At 34.1% G+C, this 24,724-nt stretch overlaps 1 protein-coding gene across 3 annotated transcripts; it reads left to right on the top strand.

The window, feature by feature from the left end:
* The first annotated feature begins 5,864 nt into the window (after positions 1–5,864).
* Positions 5,865–17,088, top strand: RAMAC (RNA guanine-7 methyltransferase activating subunit). Of its 3 annotated transcripts, XM_074295292.1 has the most exons (4): positions 7,781–7,828; positions 8,229–8,290; positions 12,704–12,882; positions 15,056–17,088. In XM_074295292.1, exons 3-4 carry the CDS (start codon positions 12,713–12,715, stop codon positions 15,240–15,242), a joined length of 357 nt encoding a protein of 118 aa, XP_074151393.1. In that variant the 5' UTR covers positions 7,781–7,828; positions 8,229–8,290; positions 12,704–12,712; the 3' UTR covers positions 15,243–17,088. The 3 variants fall into 3 exon arrangements, with proteins under 3 accessions (XP_074151392.1, XP_074151393.1, XP_074151394.1); XM_074295291.1 differs by lacking the exon at positions 8,229–8,290 and having other exon boundaries at positions 5,865–7,828; XM_074295293.1 differs by lacking the exon at positions 7,781–7,828 and having other exon boundaries at positions 8,159–8,290.
* Positions 17,089–24,724: the final 7,636 nt, after the last annotated feature.

The following is a 24,724-nucleotide window of genomic DNA, read 5'->3' as shown; positions in this document are numbered from 1 at the left end:
ATTTGCATTTCTCTCATCAGTAATGATCTAGAGTATTTTCCCCTATGACTATAGATAGCTTTGATTTCTTCTTTGAAAAACTGCCTGTTCATATCCTTTGACCATTTATCAATTAGGGAATGGTTCATATTCCCATAAATTTGGCAAATTTCTCTATATATTTGAAATTTGAGAGCCTTATCTGAGAAACTGTCATATCATTTCCCCCAATTTTCTGCTTTATTTCTAATCTTGGCTACATTGGTCTTATTTGTATAAATACTTTTTTAATTTAATGTAATCAAAATTATCCATCTTATATCTCATACTGCTCTGTCTTTTATTTATTCATAAATTCTTCTTCTATCAATAAGTCATTTGACTTATTCTAAGTACAGTGAGGAAACCATTTGTCACATATTTTTCCACTGATTCCCTGATTTTATTGAAGGGATTCTTAATTTTTCTTGTATCATGCACCCCTTTGATAACTTAAAGAAGACTAGGAATCCCTTCTTGAAATAATGGTTTAACTGTATAAAATGCATAGAATTATAAGGCAAATAAATGATATTAAAATAAAAAAAATTTTTTCCCTCCAAATTCAAAGGTCCCATGAAATCTATATATAGATTCCCATAGATTTCAAAAAAAATCCCACCAGGGCATTTTGTGTTTTATTTAATTTCTGTTTCTATTACTTTTCACATAGTTAAGCTTTTGTCCTTTCAAATGAATTTTATTTTTTCCTAGCTCTTTAAAATAATTTTGGTAGTTTGATTGATAGGAAACTGCAAAAGGAAATGAATTTAGGTAGAATTGTCATTTTTATTATATTGGTTCGACCTATCCATGAACAATTAATATTTCTCCAATTGTTTAGCTCTAACTTTATTTATATGAAGTGTGCTTTAATTTAATTGTATTTATATAGTTTGTGATATTGTCTTGGCAAGTGGGCTCCCAAATATTTTACTTTTTTCTATAGTAATTTAAAATGGCATTTTCTTTCTATCTCTTGGTGATGGACTTTGTTAATAATATATAGAAATACTGGTGATCTTTGTCATTTTAGTTTGTATCATGCAACTTTGCTGAAGTTGTTAATCATTTCAACTAGTTTTAAGTTGATTCTCTAGAATTCTCTAAGGACATCATCATATTATCTGCAAAGAGTGATAGTTTTGTTTCCTTGTTGACTATTCTTTTTCTTTCCATTTGCTATTCTCTTATCTCTATAGAGCACAATATTCTAGCACAATATTAAATAATAGTGGTGATAATGGCTTTCCTTGCTTCATCCCTGATTTATTGGTAAGATTCTATTTTATCTCCATTACAGATAATGCTTACTGATGATTTTAGATAAATGCTACTTAAAATTTAAGAAAAGTTCCACTTATCCCTATGCTTTCTAGAATTTTTAATAAGAATGAGCATTGTATTTTATCAAAAACATCTTCTGTGTCTAGTGGGGTTGTTTTCATTATAAATATAGTTAATTATTCTAATAGTTTTCCTAATATTGAATTAGTGCTGTGTTCCACTATAGTATAAATCCCACATGATCATTAATGTATGATTTTTGTGATCTATTGCTATAATCTCTTTGAAAGTGCTTTATTTAAAATTCTTGTATCAATATTCATTAGGGAAATTGTCTATAGTTTTCTCTGTATCTGCTCTTCATGGTTTAGTTATCAGGACCATATTTGTGAAATATGTGTCAAAGATGCCTTCTTTATTTATTTTTTCCAAAATTTGATTTTCCTCTTTCATATTTACATCAATTTAATCAATGATTTATCATTTTTATTCTTTCTATTTCCATTCAATTTTCTTCAGAGGGCTGTGATATATAACTTTTCTGAAATTCTTCTCATCTTCTTCACTTCTTCCTTGCTGCTTTTTTGGTTAGGTTTATCTAGTTCTGAGAAGGGAAAGTTGAGGTTCCCTCAATAGGATAGTTTTACTATTTCCTCTTGCAACTCATTTATCTATTCCTTTAAGAATATGGATGCTATACCATTTGATGCATATATGTTTTATATTGTTATTACTTCATTGTCTATGGTACCATTTAACAAAATATAGTTTCTGGGCTTATCTCTTTTAATTAGATTTTTGCTTTTGCTTTATCTGAGATCATGTTCACTATCATTGCTTTTCATTCATCTCAGCTGAAGCATAATAGATTTTGGTCCAGTCCCTAATTTTTATTGCATGTCTCTCTCTGCTTCAAGTAAACAACATATTATTGGGTTCTGGTTTTAATCAGCTCTGCTGTTCCTATTTTATAGATGAGTTGATCCCATTTATATTCACAGTTATAATTATTGTTTATTTCCCTCTATATTTGGTTATACTTCTCTCTGTCTTCTTTTATACAGTTCCTCCTTAAAAGTCTACTTTATTTCCAATCACCACCTCCTCCAAACTGTCTTCCCTTTTATCACACCCCTTTTTCTTATTCCTCTTTCTTCCTACATTCCTGTAGGGGAAAGATAGATTTCTATATCCAACTGACTCCATGCATTTTCTATGTGCCAAGAGCTCTGCAAATGCATGAGTAGATCACAGAAGTTATCAAGGCTAGTAAGAACTAGAAATATGTTAGAATTATAGTATGCCTCATCTGCCAAACTATGGAATTGTTTCATTGTGGCAGAAATGGGGAGACATCAAAGGTTTTAAAGTAGGAGAGTAACATAGCTAGACCTATACCTACAGAATTTGTTCTTTTAACTTATTGATAAATTTTGTTTCAACCCAAGCATCCAAGAAAATTCTTTTACAAAATATATTGTTCTTTCAGACCATTCTAATGGTCATTATAATTAAATTATCTTCTTGATTCTGTTTACTTCACTTTGCCTCATTTCAAATATTTTCATTTTTTCTCTATACATTTGTTCTCACTAATATGAGTTATCGTTCACATTTGTTCTCACTAATGTGAGTGTGCATAATACAAAATTCAATTTAGTGCAATTTATGAAATGATACCAGGTCTTATTTAATGCAAGCCAAAGTTTACTTAATTAATTTAATACTTAAGAAGTGGCAAGTATGTGAGCTAGTTAAAGTTTTAATATACTACTCCTTCATTTTATACTTGCCTGCTGTTGAGTATGGATATAATATGCTGCTTTGCAACATACTACCAACAGCTGTTATTTTTTAAAAGGGCCCTTAAAATTGGCAAAATGAAGAGTACTTCAAATAGAAATACTTCCATCACAAAAAAGAAGGAGCTTTATCACATTCATGCTTGTCAGTTATATAAAATTTATCTATAGCATGGAATATTATAAAATACATCAGCTAAAGTCTTAAAAATGCAGAGTTGAATCAGCTTATTGTGATTTGCAAACAACTACAATGAAGACAAATGTTACAATGATAGAAACAGAGCATCTTTTATCTATATGGATTAAAGATTGCAATAAAAAATTCATTCCTCTTAACAGAGTATTCATTTAGTTAAAAGCTTCATATTTAAGATAATGAAAAAATTGCAAAAGAAGTAGAGAGTAAAGAAACTTCTCCTGCAAGAAATATTGCTTTAAAAATTAAGTCAAATTGCTTAGTGTTAAAATAATCAGAGAACTGGCCAGTGGAGATGATAGAATAGTAAATATCATAAATATCATGTTATATACCCCCTAAGTCTAACAGATAAGTTAGTCCTCAGGTAAAGAATTTGGGCATAAAAATCTTTCCTTTGTCCCTCCTCAGGAGAATGATACTGGAAAAAAGGAGCTGCTTCACCTGAGAGCTTCTGCCTTGTCCTTACCCCTCTTATTACAAGCTAAAGCTCCATTCTACCTACACATCCTTCTCAGGATATCACCTATTATGAGTAGAGTCCTTATTCTCTTCTGCATTTTAATCAGCAAAATATGAAGCAAGATCATTCTCCGAAAGTGAGGAGCAGAGTTATAGGCTTAAAGAAAATAGAAAAGTTTTGTAACAGTAAATCATCTAATCACCGATGTGTCAATGAGAGAATAAAAGAACTACTGAGGAGCACTAAGATAAAAGAAGTTTATATTTATATAATAATTTAAAATTTATGAAATACTTTTTTTAAACAAGGCTTCTGAAGTGAGTTGCATAAATATTATATATCTGTTTTACCAAAGAAAAAACCATTGATAAAAGCAGCTGGTACAAATGAAATTGATTAAAGTTCTAATAGCAAATGGTTTATTCACTTAGTTGACAGTTATTTTTTTAAAGATATTAGTTAGGATTATAGAGTTTTATTCCTTATTTTCACTCATTTTTTAAAAAAAAATGTGTATTCTGTACCTGCTTGTTATAATGTTCATAGTTCGGCAAATATAACTTTTATAATGATAATAATTATAACCACTTCTCAAAGTTGTGCATATTTTAAATAAACTGGCTAAAACAGATGCAAGAATTCATAAAGTTCAGAGGTTTGTACCTTCAATTGTTAGAAAAATGAATAGCTGTTAAAAATAAGTTAATTTAGTAAATATCAGTGCCTGAATAACTTATAATTTAAAATTTATATCTCAAGCATGATAATTGCATGAGCATTTCAAATTGTGCATAATTTAATTTATTGTCAAACTAACTTTTAGTTCTAAAAAAGTCTAAGTAAAAATAAACATTACAACATTTCATTTTCTTGAAAATTTCTTGCTTCTTACCCATAACTTCAAAATTTCCAGAGATTTTACTTTTTTCTATATAGCTTTATGGCTGCTAATTGTGGAACATCATGATCTCAAAAGAATGAGAGTCACTGTTGACCTAAAGGTAAATGAAGGGATACAGATTATTTGTAGCAGAAGTATGTGTTATCCCATTCACTCATTTTGCTATTTCTTTTGGTGACGAGACCAGCTATGTGGGCACTGGAGTCACTGTTGAGAAGGAACTGCTGGTGTACTGAATCTGCAAATCTGAGGGTGGGCCATGTCCAAGTTCTTCCCTGACCCCAGAGATAGAGCCTTTACTTTTCCTTCCTTTCTCTTGGGCCCTTAATCTTTAACCTTTCTCCTTAGGAAAATGATTCCTAATTTTGCATATGGATCAACAGTTATAAAGATATTTGCTGGTTCTTTAAGGTGGTGAAGGGCCATTTGGCTATCTTGCCCCTGAAGTATTTAAAAATCTAGCCAACTGGGAATTGGTGACAGACGTTTCACCTAACATTGCTGGGAATACATTTCTCAACTAACTAATTATAGTGGTGATTTTGAGAGGGAAGTAATGTTTTATTTTAGTATCTTTTCAAATTAATCATCTTATGTCTTACCAGTAAAGTTGTTTTGTTGCATTCTATTGTCCATGAATGCCTTATTTAATTTTAACCCTTGAACTTTAATCAACATATTGGCTAATTTAGGCTTGACCCAGAATAGTGGGTGTGATTAACTTATAATATTTTCAGTGCTTACTCCCACATGACAAGTGGTATAAAAGACATTATATATAATGACTGATAAAATAAATGCACAGACCATGTGGGGCTTAACAGATAAGCAATCAAGATGTTACACAGGTTTCCACAAAACAAGAACCAGAAAAGATTCCACATAGAGCACTGCATGGATCTTCTATTGAGAATTTAAGGAAAATGACATAGATAATCAAGCGATGAATAAGTGCTTGTTCCCGTATCCAAATATTGGATACAAAGAAAAAGAAAAAGCACTTCCCATACTCAAAGAGTACTAATAGGGAAACAAATACATAAATCAGAACATAAGAGATAACAGTTTAGATGGAAGATAACTTAAAAGGCATGGCCCTAGCAAATGGGGGGAGCAAAAAAAATGAATAGCTAGCGCTGTATCCTGCACATTATATCAAATTAAATTTCAAATGGATTCATGACTTCCTGATGTTTATCCTTCATTATGTTTTTATTAAAGCTTTTTATTTTCAAAACATATGCATGAATAATTTTTCAACATTGACCCTCACAAACCTTGTATTCCAAATTTTCCCCTCCTTTCCCTCATCTGCTCCCCTAGATGGTAAATAATATACGTTAAACATGTGCAATTCTTCTACACATATTTCTAAAATTATCATGCTGCACAAGAAAAATCAGATCAAAAAGAAAAAAAAAATGAGAAAAAAACAAAATGCAAGTAAACAACCAAAAGAATAAAAATGCTATGTTGTGATCCACACTCAGTTCCCACAATCCTCTCTGGATGTAGATGGCTCTCTTCATCACAAGACCATTGGAACTGGCCTCAATCATCTCATTGCTGAAGAGAGCCACGTCCATCAGAACTGATCATTGTATAATCTTCTTGTTGCCATGTACAATGATCTCCTGGTTCTCCTCATTTCCCTCAGCATCAGTTCTTGTCAGTCTCTCTAGGCCTTTCTGGAATCATCCTGCTGGTCATTTCTTACAGAACAACAATATTCCATAACATTCACATACCACAACTTATTCAGCCATTCTCCTACTGATGGGCATCCATGTAGTTTCCAGTTTTTTGCCACCACAAAAAGGGCTGCTGTTAGGATTACTAGGTGAGAACTCAGGTTGTCTGGATAGTGACAAGGTGAGAATTCAGGTTGTCTGGACAATTACAAGGTGAGAACTCAGGTTGTCTGGATAGTGACAAGGTGAGAATTCAGGTTGTCTGGACAATTACAAGGTGAGAACTCAGGTTGTCTGGATAGTGACAAGGTGAGAATTCAGGTTGTCTGGACAATTACAAGGTGAGAACTCAGGTTGTCTGGATAGTGACAAGGTGAGAATTCAGGTTGTCTGGACAATTACAAGGTGAGAACTCAGGTTGACTTGATAGAAGGAGCAAGCTCATTGGCTGAAGTGGTTCTTCCCAGAAGCCCTTGCATTATCCCACGCCCATTCTCTGGGAGGATAAAAGAGAGGACACCCAGAGATAGAAGAGGTCTCTGCATTACATCAGGCCTGACGGGGCTCTCTGCAGGAAGGGAAGTCACTTCTCTGGACAAGAGTTAACAGCAACTGCCTGGAGACAACGGTTCACTACAGGAAGAAGAATCTGTCTGAGAGATTTGAGTAGACACAGCAGATCTCTTCCCAGAGAGCGATCCAACAGCTTCTGGAGACGACAGCTCGCTACAGGCTGCCACAAACATTTTTACACCTGGGGGTCCTTTCCCCTGATTTATGACCTACATGCCTAATAAAGACACTACTGGATCAAAGGGTAGGCACAGTTTGATAACTTTTTGGGCATAGTTCCAGATTGCTCTCCAGAATGGTTAGATCCATTCACAACTCCACCAACAATATATCAGTGTCCCAGTGTTCCCACATCCCCTCCATTATTTGTCATTATCTTCTCCTGTGATCTTAGCCAATCTGAGAGATGTGAGGTGGTACCTCAGTGTTCATCCTTCCTTCTTAAAGGGTGATGTCATGAATTGGAATTGAGTGAGGCAGAGCTATGCAGCCTTCAGCCTCCCTCTCTTCTCCAGAGTTATCAGAATCCAGTAACAAGAACAAAGATCAAAATTACTATCGTGAGGGCAGCGAAGTGGCGCAGTGGATAGAGCACCAATCTAATTTATTTAATACTCTTTCCCCTCCCTAAAAAAGGGAAAAATACATCACGGCTTAACGCCATCAGCATCACTGATCAGGTTCTTTATTTTGTCCCCTCTCGGAGGATATAAAGAACTTAACACAATGCGGAATTCACGGATTGACAGACCAACATCCGGGTCTCGAACACCACCTCTTCCGAGCAAGCGGAAGCGGAAATGCGTTCAGCGAAGATCTCAACCGGAAGTCTCCTTGTTGCCCAGACGAACACCGGAAGTGGCTCCGGAGGTTGGTGGCCTGAGAACCGAAGCGGTGAGTTGGTGATGCGCGCGACCGTGGGAGTGGGGGGAGGGGGACCAGTCCTGCGTGGCTCGCGGGTTACCCCGGACTCTGGGGCCGATCTGGGCAGCGTGGGCGGGCCGATCTGAGCTACCTGCAGAGGTGCTCCGCTCCTGGCCGGTTTGAGGGCGAGCTCGAGGATCGGGCGCCCCTCCTCGTCCCTTTGCATTCCAGCAAAAAAGCCCTGAAAACTGTTCTAGCACCTTGGGGGCCGTGACTCCCCCGAAGGCTGGTGTTCTTTACACTGCACAGCCCAGCCTGTGTTCTTGGCTCTCTAGGGAGACTATTTAATGAAATGTGGGAGCTGGTAGCGGTCCCCGCGCTCCCCCCGACCGCCGTTCTTAATGTTTATTGTTTCGTGTCTTTTATCAAGGACTCCTCTATTTCTTCACCCAAAAAAGGCCTCTAATTGTATAACGGCCCTAAGCCGCCGAGGTAGGTAAGACTGTTCTTGAAGTCGTATGTACAGGAAATGCGAGTTACTCATCTTAAGTGCGCCCCACGGACCTCCCCGGGACTCTCCCTCTTACATGTCTAGTAAAAGTAGAGCGGAGGAGCTGACGTTGCTGATCTTATTTTCCTAGAGGCTGAAATGCTGACTATGTCCTTAATAACAACGAGTGATTAACGTAGAACTTTGGGTGATGGATAGAACTGGGTCGCTTGAAAGGCCATGATTGTAGGCCACTGAGTTAGGGTTTGATGTTTTTAATTATTTAAATTTAAACTAATTTGGAGATAGAGGATTTAAATAATTGAAGTAAAATATTTAAGTGGTTCTGGCATGAGGTTGGGATTCCTGCAAACTTTAAAATCTGTAACCAAAGCCGTGGTGGAGAATCTTTGTGTTTAGAAGGTGGGTATATATGAGAGTAATGATTGAAAGTACCAGGAAACTTGAGTTTTGTTTTTTACATTGCTCTGTGAATTTGGTAAGGTTACTTACCACTGTTAGAATGGCAGTAATTACTGATAATTGTGTTAGACGAGAGTCTCCATTTTAATATTAGGATATATGCTGCCATCCTTTTGAATGAATAAATCTGTGGAAATGTTTTGAGCCTTCAATGTTACAGTAGTAATAAAAATAGTAAAATATTACAATAGTGATAAAAATATTAAAATATTACAATAGTGATAAAAATGTTACAAAATTACAATAGTAATAAAAATAAAATATTACAAAATGATAAAAATATTAAAATATTACAATAGTGATAAAAACATTAAAATATTACAACAGTAATTAAAATATTACAGCAGTAATTAAAATATTACAACAGTAATAAAATATTACAATAGTAATAAAATATTACAATAATAGGAAAAAGCATATATTTCAGTAGTGGACTTCTTTGGAAGAACCTTCATTACCAGAAATAGAAAATAACATGGAAGTATACAAGTGAATTCTAGGATCTATACAAGCTTATCAAGTACCAAGGTAATGTGTGGGAACAGACAGAAATGGATGTGGAGACTTGGAGTATGAGTGAAAGGTGAAGATTTAAACAGGAAAGATTAAAAAGGTGACTTCGATGTTTACATCTACGATGCACTTCTATGGCAGAACAGACCCCGTGTTAGAATGTAAGCATCTTGAGGGCAGAGACCTAGGCTTTCTATTCTTCATCATATCTCATACATGTCATTTACTCAGTAATTTTGTTGAATTGATGGTACTAATAAAGGGACACTGTCCCACTTGTTGGATGAGGGAATAAACTTTAAGCCTATGAATGAAGCGGGGTAAATCCCAGTATCATCAAAGTGGCAGTATGAAAAATACATTACCTCGTAATTCTCTCTTCTCTACTCGCCCCTTCCCCCCAAGACAGGCAAAGAGAATAAAGAATAATAAAATAAATAGATATATATTAATGTTTATTAATATTATTGATATATAATATAAAATAATGGTAAAATAAAGAATAAGAAATAACTAACCTCATTTGTCCTTAAAGAACTAAGTCAGGTTTTCCTTCAAGAGTGAGGCTATTGCCAGATGTAAATTAAATTTCAGTGACAGTCACCTTTAGATTTGAAATTTTAATATAAGCAACTTTTAGTAGTCTTAAGAATTCTGAGCAGAAAAGAATGTTAAGTGACTTGGGTTTCTTTCCAAATGCCTATTTTTGAAGTTATCTTTATATGGTTTGGTAGTAACAAGTAATTTTGTACTTGAATTAAGATTTTTGTGTTTGATTTTTAATGTGGTCATGAACTTGCTATGTTGGTATAAAAGAAAATAATTTTAGTGAAAATTTAGGTATTTCAGTTCCAGAACTGTTTCCTTCAAAATTCACAAGTTTGTTTTGTTTTGTTTTGATTTTTTTGGTATGTTATGACAGCCCTAGAGGTTTTATTTTAAACTTAGAACTGTAAAGAATAAAAAATAACTTGGGCCTTGAGGACAAGGACCCTCCATTATATTTTGCACAACATTTAGCATTGTACCTTATAAAGATGTTTAATAAATATTTGTTGGTCCTGTCTATGTAAAGATAGCTGGTACAGTAGTCTTTGGTTGATATACCAAGTCTATATTTTCTGCTGTTTCTTTCTTCCCTTAAATAACCAACTTTGTACTAAGACCTGTTTAAAGTTTGAGTTTTGAGACAGATGAATTAGTTAGGAAAAAGCAAAAAATTTGATACTCAGACTTGGGTACTTTATGTGTCACATTGCATTGCCACTAGAATGACAAATCCTTGCTGGCTAGTGGGCATTATTCTATATATAGTTTATCATTCTAGTCTGAGAGAGGCAGCATACTCAATGAACTGCCTTCAACAGGCAAATTATATTATAGGGAATAGCAATCTAACCATGGCAGCAAAAGCTTGATGGACAATACTGATGCACATTTATCTAGTAGGACTGTTACATTGACCTTAAAAGTATATAAGCTCTTGAGTGCAGTTTTTACATTTATTTAACTTGAAAGTATGATGAAAATGATCTGTAAATGGCATTTTTTTTCCTATCTTCCTCTGCTTCTAACTTTTTTTTTTTATTAAAGTGTTTTGTTTCTTTAGCACATTCATTTCCAAATAAAGCCTTCCTTTAGAACAATGACTAAAAAAGAAAGGGACACAGTATATGCCATTTTGGAATACTTCCTAATAACCCTACCTCCACTACCACCTCTGCTATGAAGTGAGAGAGGCATTGCAAATGACATTTAAAAACAATTTATATTTTATTTTTATAGCTGGTCTTAGTTTTGCTAACCAGAATACACAATTTACATCCCCATCAATAAGAGCCAATTTGTATTTGTCACAACCAATGGATCAACAAGTATTTATTAATGCTACAGATGAAGGAATATAGATCCTTTCTGGAGGAAGGGTGAGAGGATTGCTGTTATATGGGCCAGAATTCTGAACTTGTCTTACAAGGTACTAAGTCAGTATAATTGATAGAGACAATAGTTATCTAATTTAGCATGCTTCAGTATGATTGATTTAATCCTACAAGGAGATGTTCTGGGCCAGAACTTGAAACAAGGTACTAAGTGGAATTGAGACTATGGTTAAATCTAGTGTAGTATTGATTTAATCCTACAACAAATAATGGTTTCCTTGTGATATAATGATTGATGTATATTCAGTGTAGAGCTAGAAGTTCTCAGGGCCAAAAGAGATAAGCATACTAGAAGCTCTGGAAGGCAGAGACTGGTTCATTCGATCTTCTACCTTTGTTGTGGCTGGAGGCTGAAGCACAAACCTTTGGATTTGGGGGGATTCAGGAGCTCAAGCTCTCGGAACCATGGAGAGAGATAGGCCTTAAGAAAGCTAATTGGCCCCAGGAAAGAAGACAAGACTTGGGAAGAGACAACAGAGGATTTGGACTTTAACCCCTGGCTACTTGTGTGGTGATTACTGAACAGAAAGGAAAGCTGCTCCCAGAGACCCCCAGAAAACCTCAACAGAGAACATTACATTTTAAATAAAATATTACAGATTGCCTTGAATAACTGAGTTTGGGCAGGTTCCCAGTTCATCTTCAGGAAATATCTGAAAGGGAGAGACCACATGTTCTTTTATTAATAAGCTATTCTGTGCCAGGATCTGTACTAAGTATGGATGGGTAAAACAAAGACGAGGAAAAAAAAATTAAAAATGCAAGATCTGATATGAGTACATAGGGTACATTTGTGTAATGTAGTTGTGTTAAACTTAAATATATTTGATTTTAAGCCCTTTTACAGGTTTTTAAAATATCTACAAAAATTTATATTTTCAAGGATCAAGTGATTACACTTCTGTGTTGGTTTTCCTTCGACCAGAGGAAAATACAGTGTAGAGTGTATTTTTTTTGGGGGGGGGTGAGATTGGGGCAAGAAAAAAAGTTTCTGGGGACAAACCTCTCAATTTATTTGGTTGGTCTTCAGGTAACAGTCTGTCACCAAACTCTTTCTTGAAGATTTCCACTTTGTTAGATATACATGCCATTACATTGGCATTGCTTTTGAGATTCCAAGTTCTCCTCTGTGCCATAATGAGCCATTGAGAGCAAGACTATATAAAAACTCTACTTGCAACCTGGTTATTCACTAATTAGAAAGAAAAATACTCCTGTCACTACAGATACACTAGCTGGCATTCATATAGTGCTTTCTGCAGATAATACTAGCTAGCATTCATATAGTGCTTTAAGGTTTACAAAGCAGTTTTGCACATTAGGTTATTTCATTTTCTTGACAAATGATCACTTGTAGGTGACAGTGATTTGAAGGATTTGAAGTCAGGCCTTCTTGCCTTTCTATCCACTGTACTATCTTGCTGTCTCTAGATATTTTAAAAGTAATGTTCCCCAACTAATATTTTTGTTTTGTAAAAGATTCTCAGGATGACTGACACATCTGATGCTGTTCCAAATTTTGAAGAGATGTTTGCCAATCGATTCACAGAAGATGATACAGAGTATCAAGAATACCTGAAACGCCCTCTAGATTCCCCTCCAATTGTTGAAGAGTGGAATAGTAGATCTAGTGGTAATCAAAGGAACAGAGGCAATCGGTATGATTTTCTTTTTTAACTAATTTTTTAAAAATGTCATTGTATAGAAAATAGGGGGGAAAAAAGGATTACACGTGAAACTGCAAACTCTTATTACACTGTGTTTTTAAAATGTAATTTAACACAATAGCAAAATTGTCCTATTTGTGTCCTCTTTTCAATAAGTTCTCTTTTCAAATTATATATTAAAATAACAGACATTTGACCAAATAAAATATACCTAATCCTAGAATGCATATTTTAATAGGTAATTTCAATCCTTTAGAAAGTATCTTTTTCATCGGGGGGAGGGAATAGAGGGAGGGGGGGATAATTTGGAAAAATGAATACAAGGGATAATATTATAAAAAATATATATATAATAAAAAATTAAGTAAAAAAAAAAAAATAGCACTGCTCTGAAAATCCATTTGTGAAATACTTCCCACCCACCCTCCTTTTGAGTTATTTCCTTGCCTAGCATAGTTCCCAAAGTGGAATTACCAGGCCAAAGGGGATGTATAGCTTTTTTTTCTAGTTCTTATTCCATTCTGCCAGATTGCTCTGTGGGAAGCCCGGACCAATTTAGAGTACCAGCAGCAACATATAAGGTAGTTGTTTCTCTACAACTCTGATGGAGGTCACCCTCTGACATTTTTTTAATTTATTTTTTCTTCTTTGATAACAAATATAAATAATAATAAGTAGCTCCTTAAAGGGGTTTGATTTTTTTTTAAATTGCTACTGAAGTTGTGCATTTTTCCATGTGATAATTTACTTTTTGCTTTCCTCTGGGGTGTAAACACTCTGTCAGTTGACTGACCACTTCATTTGTACTTTTCATCACCTTATTGCTTTTTGTTTAGATATTTATTGTGTTTTTATAAAAAATCATTTTAGATATTTATATGTTCGACATTTCAGATGACTCAAGTGGTTGTTTTCTTCAGTAGTCAGAAATTTAGGTTTACATACATATCTAAATGTGAGAGGAAGCATTGTGGCATAATAGAAAGAATTCTGAATTTGAAATCTGTTCAAATCCTAGTTTCCCACTCTTTCTTATGTGATGTTGGGGAAATCATTTATTTCTCTGGGACTCTATTTCTTCAACTGTAAAAATAAAAAAAAATAGAATATATGTCATTCCAACATGAAAAAAAAAAAAAAAAAGAAAGTATCTTTTTCTTTTTTTTTTTTTTTTTTTTTTTTGGCTGAGGTAATTAACTTGCCCAGGGACATACAGCAAGGAAATATTAAGTGTCTGAGGCCAGATTTGAACTCAGGTTCTCCTGACTTTAGAGCTGGTGCTCTATCCACTGGGTCACCTAGCTGGAAGCAGAGTCAATTCATTCTGTAACTTGACTGTGAACTACTATTTGAAAAAAGAAAACACTGACGTTAAACTCTCTTGTCCCTAGGACCTTCATACATGCATGTTTTTGTTTGTTTGTTTTTCAAATACATTTAACTTAATAGTATTTATTTTCTATGGGTTAAACAATATCTTCTCTTAACAAATGGAACTAAACAGATTTGTTTCCCAAAAATACTTCAGGTTTAAATAATTTAGGTTTGGGTTTTTCTCAAAAGAAGGCAATTATTTTGTTTTTATTTTTGCCAGGGGTGAGGGTGAGGAGAGAATTGATAAAATACCTGATTTTATTCATTTGTTTATTTGGGGGGGAGATAATTGGGTTAAGTGACTTGCCTAGAGTCACATAGTAAGTATTAAGTGTCTGATGCCAGATTTGAACTCGGGTCTTCCTGATTTCAGTGCTCTATCGACTGTGCCATCTAGCTGCCCCTGGTGATAAAATAAAAATAACATTTTATTTAACATTTTAGCATAGGCAAGTAGTAAAGTACTACTTCTCTTTTTTAACAAGATTGTGCGTAAAATTCTTGGCAAATGTTTAAGCATTATAAAATAGTTTTCATTAGTGATAGTATGAGATGAAATTAAAATATGTCTTGTTAATTCTGTGTACAGTTGATTGGTGTTTTGAAATATAATTTGAACTTTGGAGTAATTTTATGATTAGCCGTAGTGTTTCAACACTGTAATAAAGAAAAAAAAAGTGTTCTGGGATATGCAAAAGGGAATTATGCTGATGACATAGTTGAATCCAAGACTTTATGATTTGTGCTTTTATAAAAGAATGCTAAACCATAGGTGCCTTTTTTGTTATAGGTTGCAAGATAACAGACACTTTCGGGGAAGGGATGGCAGGCGAGGTTGGCCAAGTGACAATCGATCTAATCAGTGGCATGGAAGACCCTGGGGTAACAACTATCAGCAGCATAGACAAGAACCTTACTACCATCATCAGTATGGACAATATGGTTATAATCAACGGCCTCCTTTTGGATACTGTTAATGTTAGCAGCCAAGAAGTAAAACCAATTACATTCTCTTCTAACATGTCAAAAGCTTGCCTATTTCTTCTGTTTAGTTAAGTTTTTTTCTGTATGGTGTTGTATAGATAATATTAGACAACTTGAGGCTGTTGTATACAACTAAACTAAAAAGAAGTGATAGTAATTGGGAATGATAAATCTTGTAGAGAAGTTATGGACTACATTGTTCAACTTCTACCTCAAATTCATCTTTATTTCATATTTTATTAGTGCATTGAATTTTACTTATTTTCTATGTAAAACTGCCTGTGACCATAAGTTTGTAACATAGGCATAATTAGGAATAGGAAAAAAACTTTGCTTTTTTTCAAAGTTAAAGGAATATCTATAAATATGGATGGATGTGATTATTTTTGGAATTTTGCAGACTTTAATGTAGTAATTCATTAAGAGACAGTTCTATTTAGCTTACAAAAATATTATATTTAACAGCAGCTGAAACACATTTACCTTTCACTTGACTTTGATGATTTTGAAATAATAACTGTACTATGTGAATGCCTATTTTAAAGGTCTAGTTCTATACTAGTAACAAAAGGAAGACAAGAATAAATATGTAAAATAAGCAAAGAAATTTTATTTTTGGATTAAGGGGGTGTACATCTGATTTTTTTGCATTATATTGTAGTATAGCTTTGCTGGTGGGTGGCAGGCAGGAGAGAGATATTCTTCCCATTCACTTAAACAGGATTGAAATTCAAGTGCACTGCATAATTTTAAAACTTAGTTTCAGGCCTTTCTTTCCAATCATTTTGTAAAACATCAGTATATTTTGGTTCTTAGAGACATAATAACTTAGACTTATTTTACATCATTCTTTACCAAACATGAAACCTGATATATCTTGTATAAACTCAGTAATTGTGCGAATTTTAAAAAAAAATCTTTCCTCTATTTTTATAACTCCATTATGATGGATATTGTAATTACGTTTTTGTTCAAGAGAAGTGGTAATTACTTAACTTCACTCTTAAAAGTTCTGGGTTATTCGCTCTTAATGAATTGCCCTGTGTTACTACTGCCTTCCTGAAAAGAGGAAGTTCAGTATAGTAGAAAATTTACTCCATTTTTGAACTCAGAGCACTTACTTAAGTTCCAACACTAGTTCTCATGGATTGAACTTGGACAGTTCACTTAACTTATCCTTAGAAATCATTATTTGTGAAATAAAGAAGTTGGGTTAGATGATTTCTCTGAGGTCTCTTCTGGTTCTCAATCCTTTGATCTAATAAGAGTAACATTTTGACTTTTTTACAAGATTGTCTTCAATATTTTGTAGAAAAGGAGCTACTTTATTGAAGTAGAAGTATTATTAAAGAGTGTCACAACCTTCGAATGAGTCAAAGCATGATAGTGATAATTAAGCCTTTCTTTTAGGTGATTATTATCTACCTTCTTGGCATTTCCACCTTCACAGCCTTCTCATAGTAAAGAAGTCTGCCTTTCCCAAATATCCTTCTCCTTCCTACTCCTAGGAACATATATATTTTATCCCATCAAAAAACTCTTCTCCATTAGCTATTATGCTAAAACAAGAAGTAATTTGCCTTAGGTTGAAAATGACTAGTAAAGAGTAATGAGGCAATTTCAAGAAATATTTACATTAAGGGAGAGAAAAAAAATCTTGGGAATTAAAATCTTTGGAATTTTAGGCACTGAGGCTGGCAAGAGATTGGGGAGGTAGGTGGTAACCTGACCTTCCCTGTGCTCCACAAACCATATCATGTAAGCAAATGCCTGTTCTACTTACATATATGTAAAGCCAGCCCTGAATATGACATTCAATAAAAGTAAATCTTGATAGTATTTGTATACTGCCTTACTGATGTTTATGTGCAGCTTGCCCTGTACATAATTCTGGTATAGTGGGAAGATCATAGGGACGGGGAATTGAATTATTTCTATAGCCTAAAACAAGAAGAGCTAGTCATCTGCCTTCACTTGATTTTTCAGTGGTCTGCAGATTGTATAAGCCTTAAGTATAGGTTGACTGTTTGGTTCTCAACTTTGGAATTATCCTTTATCTTCTAATTCCCCTGCCCTACCATTTGAAATCAGTCAGCAGGCATTTATTAAATACTCTATGCCAGACACCAGTTTGCTCAGGGGTACAAAGATAAGGTAAAAACAGTTATTGATTCTACCATGACAAAAACTTCTATTCCCTCTCCACTCATATAGCTATTAGGCCCTCATCACCTCAATTATGAACTGTTGCACTTATCTCCTAATTGGCCTGCATGCAGCTCATCTCTCCAACCCATCTTCTACATGGTTACCAAACTGATACTTCTAAAACATGACTAACTCTTCGTCTTATTCAAAGATCTCGAGTGGTTCCCTATAGCCTTGGGGAATAAGCGTCACTCTCCATAATTTGATTCTCACATTTATTCCCTATTATTTCCTTTTGTTCTGTTTCAGTAAAATTTATCTGCTAACTGTGACCTGTACATGACCCTGGGTCTGGCTACCATGTCCTTGCACAATTGATACCCTATGTCCTTAATGCATTCTTTCCTTATGTTGCATCAACCCCAGCTTCCTTCAAAACAGCTCGGGTACTCACTCCTTCCTCTGGGGCCTTTTCTGATTTCCCTCCCATTCCCATCTCCTAATTATTGGTACACTCTCCCTTTTGAATAATTTTTAAATACTTGGTATTGCTTATATTTGCATATTTGATTTCCATTCCCAACAAAATAAGCCCCTTGAGGATAAGAACTTTTTGTCCCCAATGCCTTATATACATTAAATGTTTTTTAATAATTTTTAATTGGATTTTATAGTTGTGATACATGTTGCAACTGCTGTTGAAGACTAAGATGTAGTTCCTGCCCTCAAAGACTTTAATGCTTAACTTACAAAATTTAACCACTGGGGAAAATACTTGGCTCTATGCAAAACTATAAGATACTATTAGGAGATTAAATAAAAACATAGTCTGTTTTTTTACCTTAGCTGGGGAGGAAGGGAAGACATGCATTTGAAAAATGGGGATGTATTAACCTTTGTTTTTGTGGACTCCTTTGACAGCAGTGAATCCTATGAACCTCTTTTCAAAATAATATTTTTAAATGCATATAACAAAATATATAGGATTACAAAGGAAACTAAAGGTTAATGAAAAACTACAGAACTCTTGAGTATAAATTTTAAGAACACCTTTAAAATGACAAATGAGAAGGGAACAAGAAAAAATGATTTTCTTAAAATAATAACTAGTATATCTAAAATGCAAGTCAGCATTAGCTAAAGGGAATAAACTATAAGATTAGAGATAAAATCATTACTATTCTTTATATTGCTAGAATTGCGAACGATAGCCATGAAGAAAAAAGAATTATGTAAATAAACTTGGGCAAAGGGGAACAATTGCAACTTTTAAAAGAATATGATCATAGTTGGAACAATTAACAACTTCAACAAAACTAGAGGATTTAAAGTTTTTTTTCATGAATATACTGAGGCAATGTAATAAAAATGACTATGGTCAATAAATTATTCGGTGTTATACTAATGAAACTATCAAAGGATCACTTTATAAAGCTAAAAAAATCAAAGTTTATTAGAACAGATTAGAAGGTTAAATAATGAAAAAAAAATGAAAAAGAAAAAATTGGGAAGAAAGAAAAGATCCTGCCATATCAGATCTCAAATTATATTATGAAGCCATAATCATTAAAACAGATTAAGAAATATGAATAAGGACACCCTGTCTCCATGGGGGTCCCCTCTGTGGCTCTGCCTCCTTATTTCTTAATCAGTGGGACCAATTGCGAAAAAGGCAGAAGCAAATGAAGGAGATTAATATAGAGTTCTATAAACCCAGTGATACCAGCAAAGGATTCACTATTGAACAAAACCTTTTGGGGAAACTGGAAAACAATCAATGGAAGAAACTAAAAATAAACATTTCACACTATTCTAAGGTAAACTCCAAATGAGTACATGGCTTCAACATAAAGGATGATCACATAAATAAATAAGGAGCATGAAAGAAATTACCAGTTGAATATACAAGGAAAGGGTTCATGACCAAAAAGAAGACAGATAAAATAACAAGTTTAAATGGACAATTTTTGGTTTCATAAATTTAAAGGAATTTGCACAAACTAAACCAATGCAGTTAAAAATAGAAGAGAAGCAAGCAAATGGGAAATCACCAAAAATTTCTAAAATACATTCGGAACTGATAAAAAAATTTAAGCGTCATTCCCCAATGATAAATAGTCTAGGATACGAGCAAACAGCTTTCAGAGGAAAAAAAAACCCAAGCTATCAATAGCCGAGTGGAAGAAAAAATACTTTAAATTACTAATATTCAGTTATGTCCAACTCTGTTGATCCCATTCTTGGGTTTTCTTGCCTTCTCCCCTTCATTTAGGCAACAAGCTAGTGATTAAGTGATTTGCCCACAATTACACAGCTAGTAAGTATGAGACCAGATTTGAACTCATGAAAATGTCTTCCTTGACTTTAGCCTTAGGCACTTTATCCACTGTGTCACCTAGTAATAATTAGAGAAATGCAAATTAACACATCTTAGAGGTACTGCATCACACCCATCAGATTAACATAGTTGACAAAAAAGGAAAATAAAAATTGAAATGCTGTGAAATAACAAGTAATAATGCATTGCTGGTGAAACTGTAAACTGATCAAGCCATTCTGGAAAGCAGTTTTAAACTATACCCCTGAAGCGATTAAACTGTGTAAACTCTGACTCAGTGACATTATTACACACTTTATACCTCAAAGAGATAAAAGAAAAAAGGAAACGGATCCATATGTAAAAAAATATCATTTTGTGTGTGTGTGTGGTGGCAAAGAATTGGAAAGTAGGGGGTCTCCATCAACTGAGGAATGGCTGGACAAATCATGGTATATGAATTCAATGTAGTACTTTTATGTATTAAGAAATCAGGGGACAGCTAGGTGGTGCAGTAGATAGAGCACCAGCCGTGAAGTCAGGACCTGAGTTCAAATCTGATCTCAAATACTTAACACTTCCTAGCTGTGTGACCCTGGGCAAGTCACTTAACCCTAATTGCCTGGGGGGGGGGGGGAAGAAATGAGAAAGGGATTGATTTCAGAGGAGTCTGGAAAGACTTGTATGAACTGATACAAAGTGAAGTGACCAGAACCACAAGAATGATTTATAAAATTATAACATTATAAAGACAATTCTGAAAGACAGGAACTCTGATTAAAACAATGACCAGCCACTATTTTAAGGAGTTCATGATGAAATATGCTATCTACTTCCAGATCAAGAACTGAGCGACTCAAGAGCACAGAAACTGAATTTCTAAATTTCTGAATGCAAACTTTTTTTGGACATGACCAATGCAGGAATTTGTATGTGGTAGGGATTTTATTTTTATTCCTTTCTTAGTGGGGGTTAGATAAATTAATTTTCTCTTCATTTTCTCCACTCTTGGACAACTAACAAGTTGCAATTGAAACCACTTAAAAGAAGAGCACCTGGTGAGATTTCTAATATGGATTTGGAGTCTCTGTTCCAAAAGATATATTAATTATACATACAGTGCTTAATAAACATGGAATTATTTCTTACCCCGTTCTCACTCAAAATTTTTAATAAATCCTAAAAATAAATCGTGAAATAGAAAAAACACAAAATATTAAAGTGAAAGCAATATCCCTTCTGGTTTTTGATGACAGTATTAGTGTTAATAAAATAGTAAACACTTTACAGAGTAGAAGTTTAATTTTTAAAATCCCCCTAAAATCTTAAAAAGACCAGCTTTTTTTATTCAATCTGATTCATTCAAGTTTAATGAGAATCCTTAGGTTCTTTTACACAGAGTTTTAGTTCTGTACATTGAATTTATTTTACCCTACATATCTTCAATTCACTTATTTAGTATTGCTGACACCTTCCCTTCCTCTCCCCATCCCCCACTTCAGAGTTGGCAGGAGAAGAAAGGAGGGTTGGTAGAACTCATATTACTAATATTTTGTAAAGTGTGCAATATTGCCTAAAACTTTAACCGATGCTATTGTCCTTATGAGTGACAATACTTTTAAAGATGTTATTATTGATTCATGCATATACTTTGTTGCTTAAGTTTATTTTGTGATCAGTTTCTTATTTAAGAGCTAGACTTATAATCCATGGATTTGGGTATAATTGACCCATACAATTGTTAAACTTATTTTTTAATGCCATGTTGTAACCAGCTAAGTTAATCTATCACAGAGCAAACTAAAACTTGAACCCATGGGATCAAGACTCTTACCCCACTGGCAAAATTAACAAAGCAGGCACCTGGATTGAAGCACATGCTTATTCCCTCTTACCTCTTTGCCCCAGCACCGAGTCAGAGAAGCATTTAAAAGAAGCAGATGCTTTGTATGTGTATGTGTCCACTTTTGTATGTGTGGGATCAGGAGGAGGAGAGGGGCCCCCGCACGGAGAGGTGAGAGTCAAAAATTAACTAAAAGAAGTAGGAACAAGATGCTCCAAAACTGGAGTTTTCCTTCCCTATTTAGGTTTCTCTTAACATGTAAGTATATCCAAATCTACAGGAGTTTCGAGGTGAAGATGTTAGTTGTGAACAAGAGGGAAAGGGAGCATAGAAGGACAGAGAATAAAGACAGAACTTGAAAATAGCATCATTTTTTATGTGTAATGCATTTCTATGTGAATGTGATTATTAAAGTATGAAACACATTGGCAATCTCTAATAAATTTTTTAAAAGAATTGAAAAACCCATGCAAATATCTGGTAAATAAAAACTATTAGATATGAAAAAAAAAAAAGAATTGGAAAATAACCTAAATATCCATGTTTAATTCTCAGTTATCCAGGCACACAATAACTTGGCATAGGACATATATCTAAGGATTTCTCTTTTAAAATAGGGCAAGATTTGCCCTGTTTGGGTAAACAGGGTTATTATAAGGATCAAATGATTGTGTTTCATGACAATGTTGTCTAAACATAATAAGGTGCTATACAAATACACTTTCTATTATTATTCTAGCAACTAGGTACACACTAGATGGGGCAGATATGTGGGCATAGAATGCTGGATCTGGAGTCAGAAATAATTCAAATTAGACTCATCTTCATGAGTTCAAATTAGACTTCAGATATTTACTAGCTATGTGACCCTGAGCAAGAACTCAGTTTCCTCATCTGTAAAATGATCTGGAAAAGGAAATGACAAACTACTCCACTATCTTTGCCAAGAAAACCCCAAATGGGATCATGAAGAGTTGAACATGATTGACAACACAAAGACCATGGTGCTTTTCAAAAACCAAGTGAGATTAGGAGGAGGTAGGTTAAAAATAGAAAGGGGACAATTCTGGGAGGGAGAGGAACTAGAAAAAAGGTAAAATTTTTTTTGGAAAAATTTAACATGTAAATTTTTGTTTCTGATAGACAAGGATAAGTCATATTCAGTACTACTTCGAAGTGTTCCATTGGTATAGAGAGCTCCCAAGTGAGGAAACTGCTGGTGTTGTTTTTAACCTTTCCTGCAACTTATAGTCTTAAGGAAGCAACTTATATACAAAAATATTTTTAGCAACTCTTAGTGGTCATAAAAAATTTGAAATTGAGGGGTTGTTTGTCAATTGGAGAATGCCTGAAAAAGTTGTTATACACATTGTGAAAGAATACTATCGAGCTATAAGAAATGATGAACAAGATGCTCTCAGAAAAACCTGGAAAGATATGAATAGATGCAAAGTGAATTGAGCAGAACCATGTGAATATTGTACACACTAACAGCAATATTGTATGATGATCAATCATAAATGACTTAGCAGTTCTCAGAAATACAAAGCTCTAAAACAATTCTGAAAGATTTGTGATGAAAAATGTTGTCCTCCAGAGAAAGAACTGATAGAGTCTGAATACAAATCATACTTTTTTTTTTTTTTTTACTTTTAAATTTTTCTTGTTTTTTTTGGTCCATGTTTTCTTTCACATGACTATCCCAGAAATTTGTTGTATATTTCTGCATATGTATTACCTATATCCAATTGCTTATTTTTTCAATGAGGGGGAGATGGAAGGGAAAGAAAGAAAGAAAGAATTTAGAATTAAAAAAAAATTAGATGAATGTTTAAAATTGTTTTTACATGTAATTGGATGAAAGTAAAATATGAAATTAAAAGAAAGAAATCTCCCTAGATTCCTGAAAAGTTAAATGACCAAAATCACATGGTCAGTATGTGTCATTTATGAAGTTCCTTCTTCATGCCAGGTACTCTGCTAAGCACTTGGGATATGAAGAAAGGCAAAAGATAGCCCCCACTTTCTTTTTATTTATTTATTTGTTTGTTTGTTTGTTTGTTTATTTATTTTATAATTATAACATTTTTTGGACAGTACATATGCATAGGTACTTTTTTTTTTTTTTTTTTTTACAACATTATCCCTTGTACTCCCTTCTGTACAGAATTTTTGCCCTTCTCTCCATCCCCTCCCCTAGATGGCAGGCATTCCCATACAAATTAAATATCTTATAATATATGCTTGGTACAATATATATGTGCAGAACCGAATTTTGTTATTGTTGTTGTTGCAAAGGAAGAATTGGATTCAGAAGGTAAAAATAATCTGTGAAGAAAAAAAAATGCTCATAGTTTACACTCACTTCCCAATGTTCCTTTTCTGGATGTAGCTGATTCTGTCCATCATTGATCAATTGGAATTGGATTCTCTCTTCTTTATGTTGAAGATATCCACTTCCATCAGACTACATCCTCATACAGTATCATTGTTGAAGTGTATAGTGATTTCCTAGTTCTTCTCGTTTTACTCAGAATCAGTTGATGTAAGTCTCTCCAAGCCTCTCTGTATTCATTCTGCCAGTCATTTCTTACAGAACAATAATATTCCATAACATTCATATACCATAATTTACCCAACCATTCTCCAAATGATGGGCATCCGTTCATTTTCCAGTTTCTAGCCACTACAAAAAGGGCTGCCACAAACATTTTGGCACATACAGGTCCCTTTCCGCTCTTAAGTATTTCTTTGGGATATAAGCCCAATAACAGCAATGCTGGGTCAAAGGATATGCACAGTTTGATAACTTTTTGGGCATAATTCCAGATTGCTCTCCAGAATGGTTGGATTCTTTCACAACTCCACCAATAATGCATCAGTGTCTCAGTTTTCCCACATCCCCTCCAACATTCATCATTATTTGATCCTGTCATCTTAGCCAATCTGACAGGTGTGTAGTGGTATCTCAGAGTTGTCTTAATTTGCATTTCTCTGATCAGTAGTGATTTGGAACACTCTTTCATATGAGTGGAAATAGTTTTAATTTCATCATCTGAAAATTGTCTGTTCATATCCTTTGACCATTTTTCAATTGGAGAATGGCTTGATTTCTTATAAATTAAAGTCAATTCTCCATATATTTTGGAGGCCTTTATCAGAACCTT

Source organism: Sminthopsis crassicaudata, chromosome 2 (assembly GCF_048593235.1).
Source record: "Sminthopsis crassicaudata isolate SCR6 chromosome 2, ASM4859323v1, whole genome shotgun sequence".
Taxonomy (NCBI): domain Eukaryota; kingdom Metazoa; phylum Chordata; class Mammalia; order Dasyuromorphia; family Dasyuridae; genus Sminthopsis; species Sminthopsis crassicaudata.
This window is presented reverse-complemented; position numbering and strand designations above follow the sequence as displayed.

Excerpts from the sequence above, each read along its gene's own strand:
- RAMAC (XM_074295291.1), top strand. The coding sequence starts at position 7,661 with ATGCGGAATTCACGGATTGACAGACCAACATCCGGGTCTCGAACACCA. Across the intron at positions 7,829-12,703 it reads GTGGCCTGAGAACCGAAGCG|ATTCTCAGGATGACTGACAC; the intron begins GTGAGTTGGTGA and ends GTTTTGTAAAAG. Across the intron at positions 12,883-15,055 it reads CAAAGGAACAGAGGCAATCG|GTTGCAAGATAACAGACACT; the intron begins GTATGATTTTCT and ends TTTTTGTTATAG.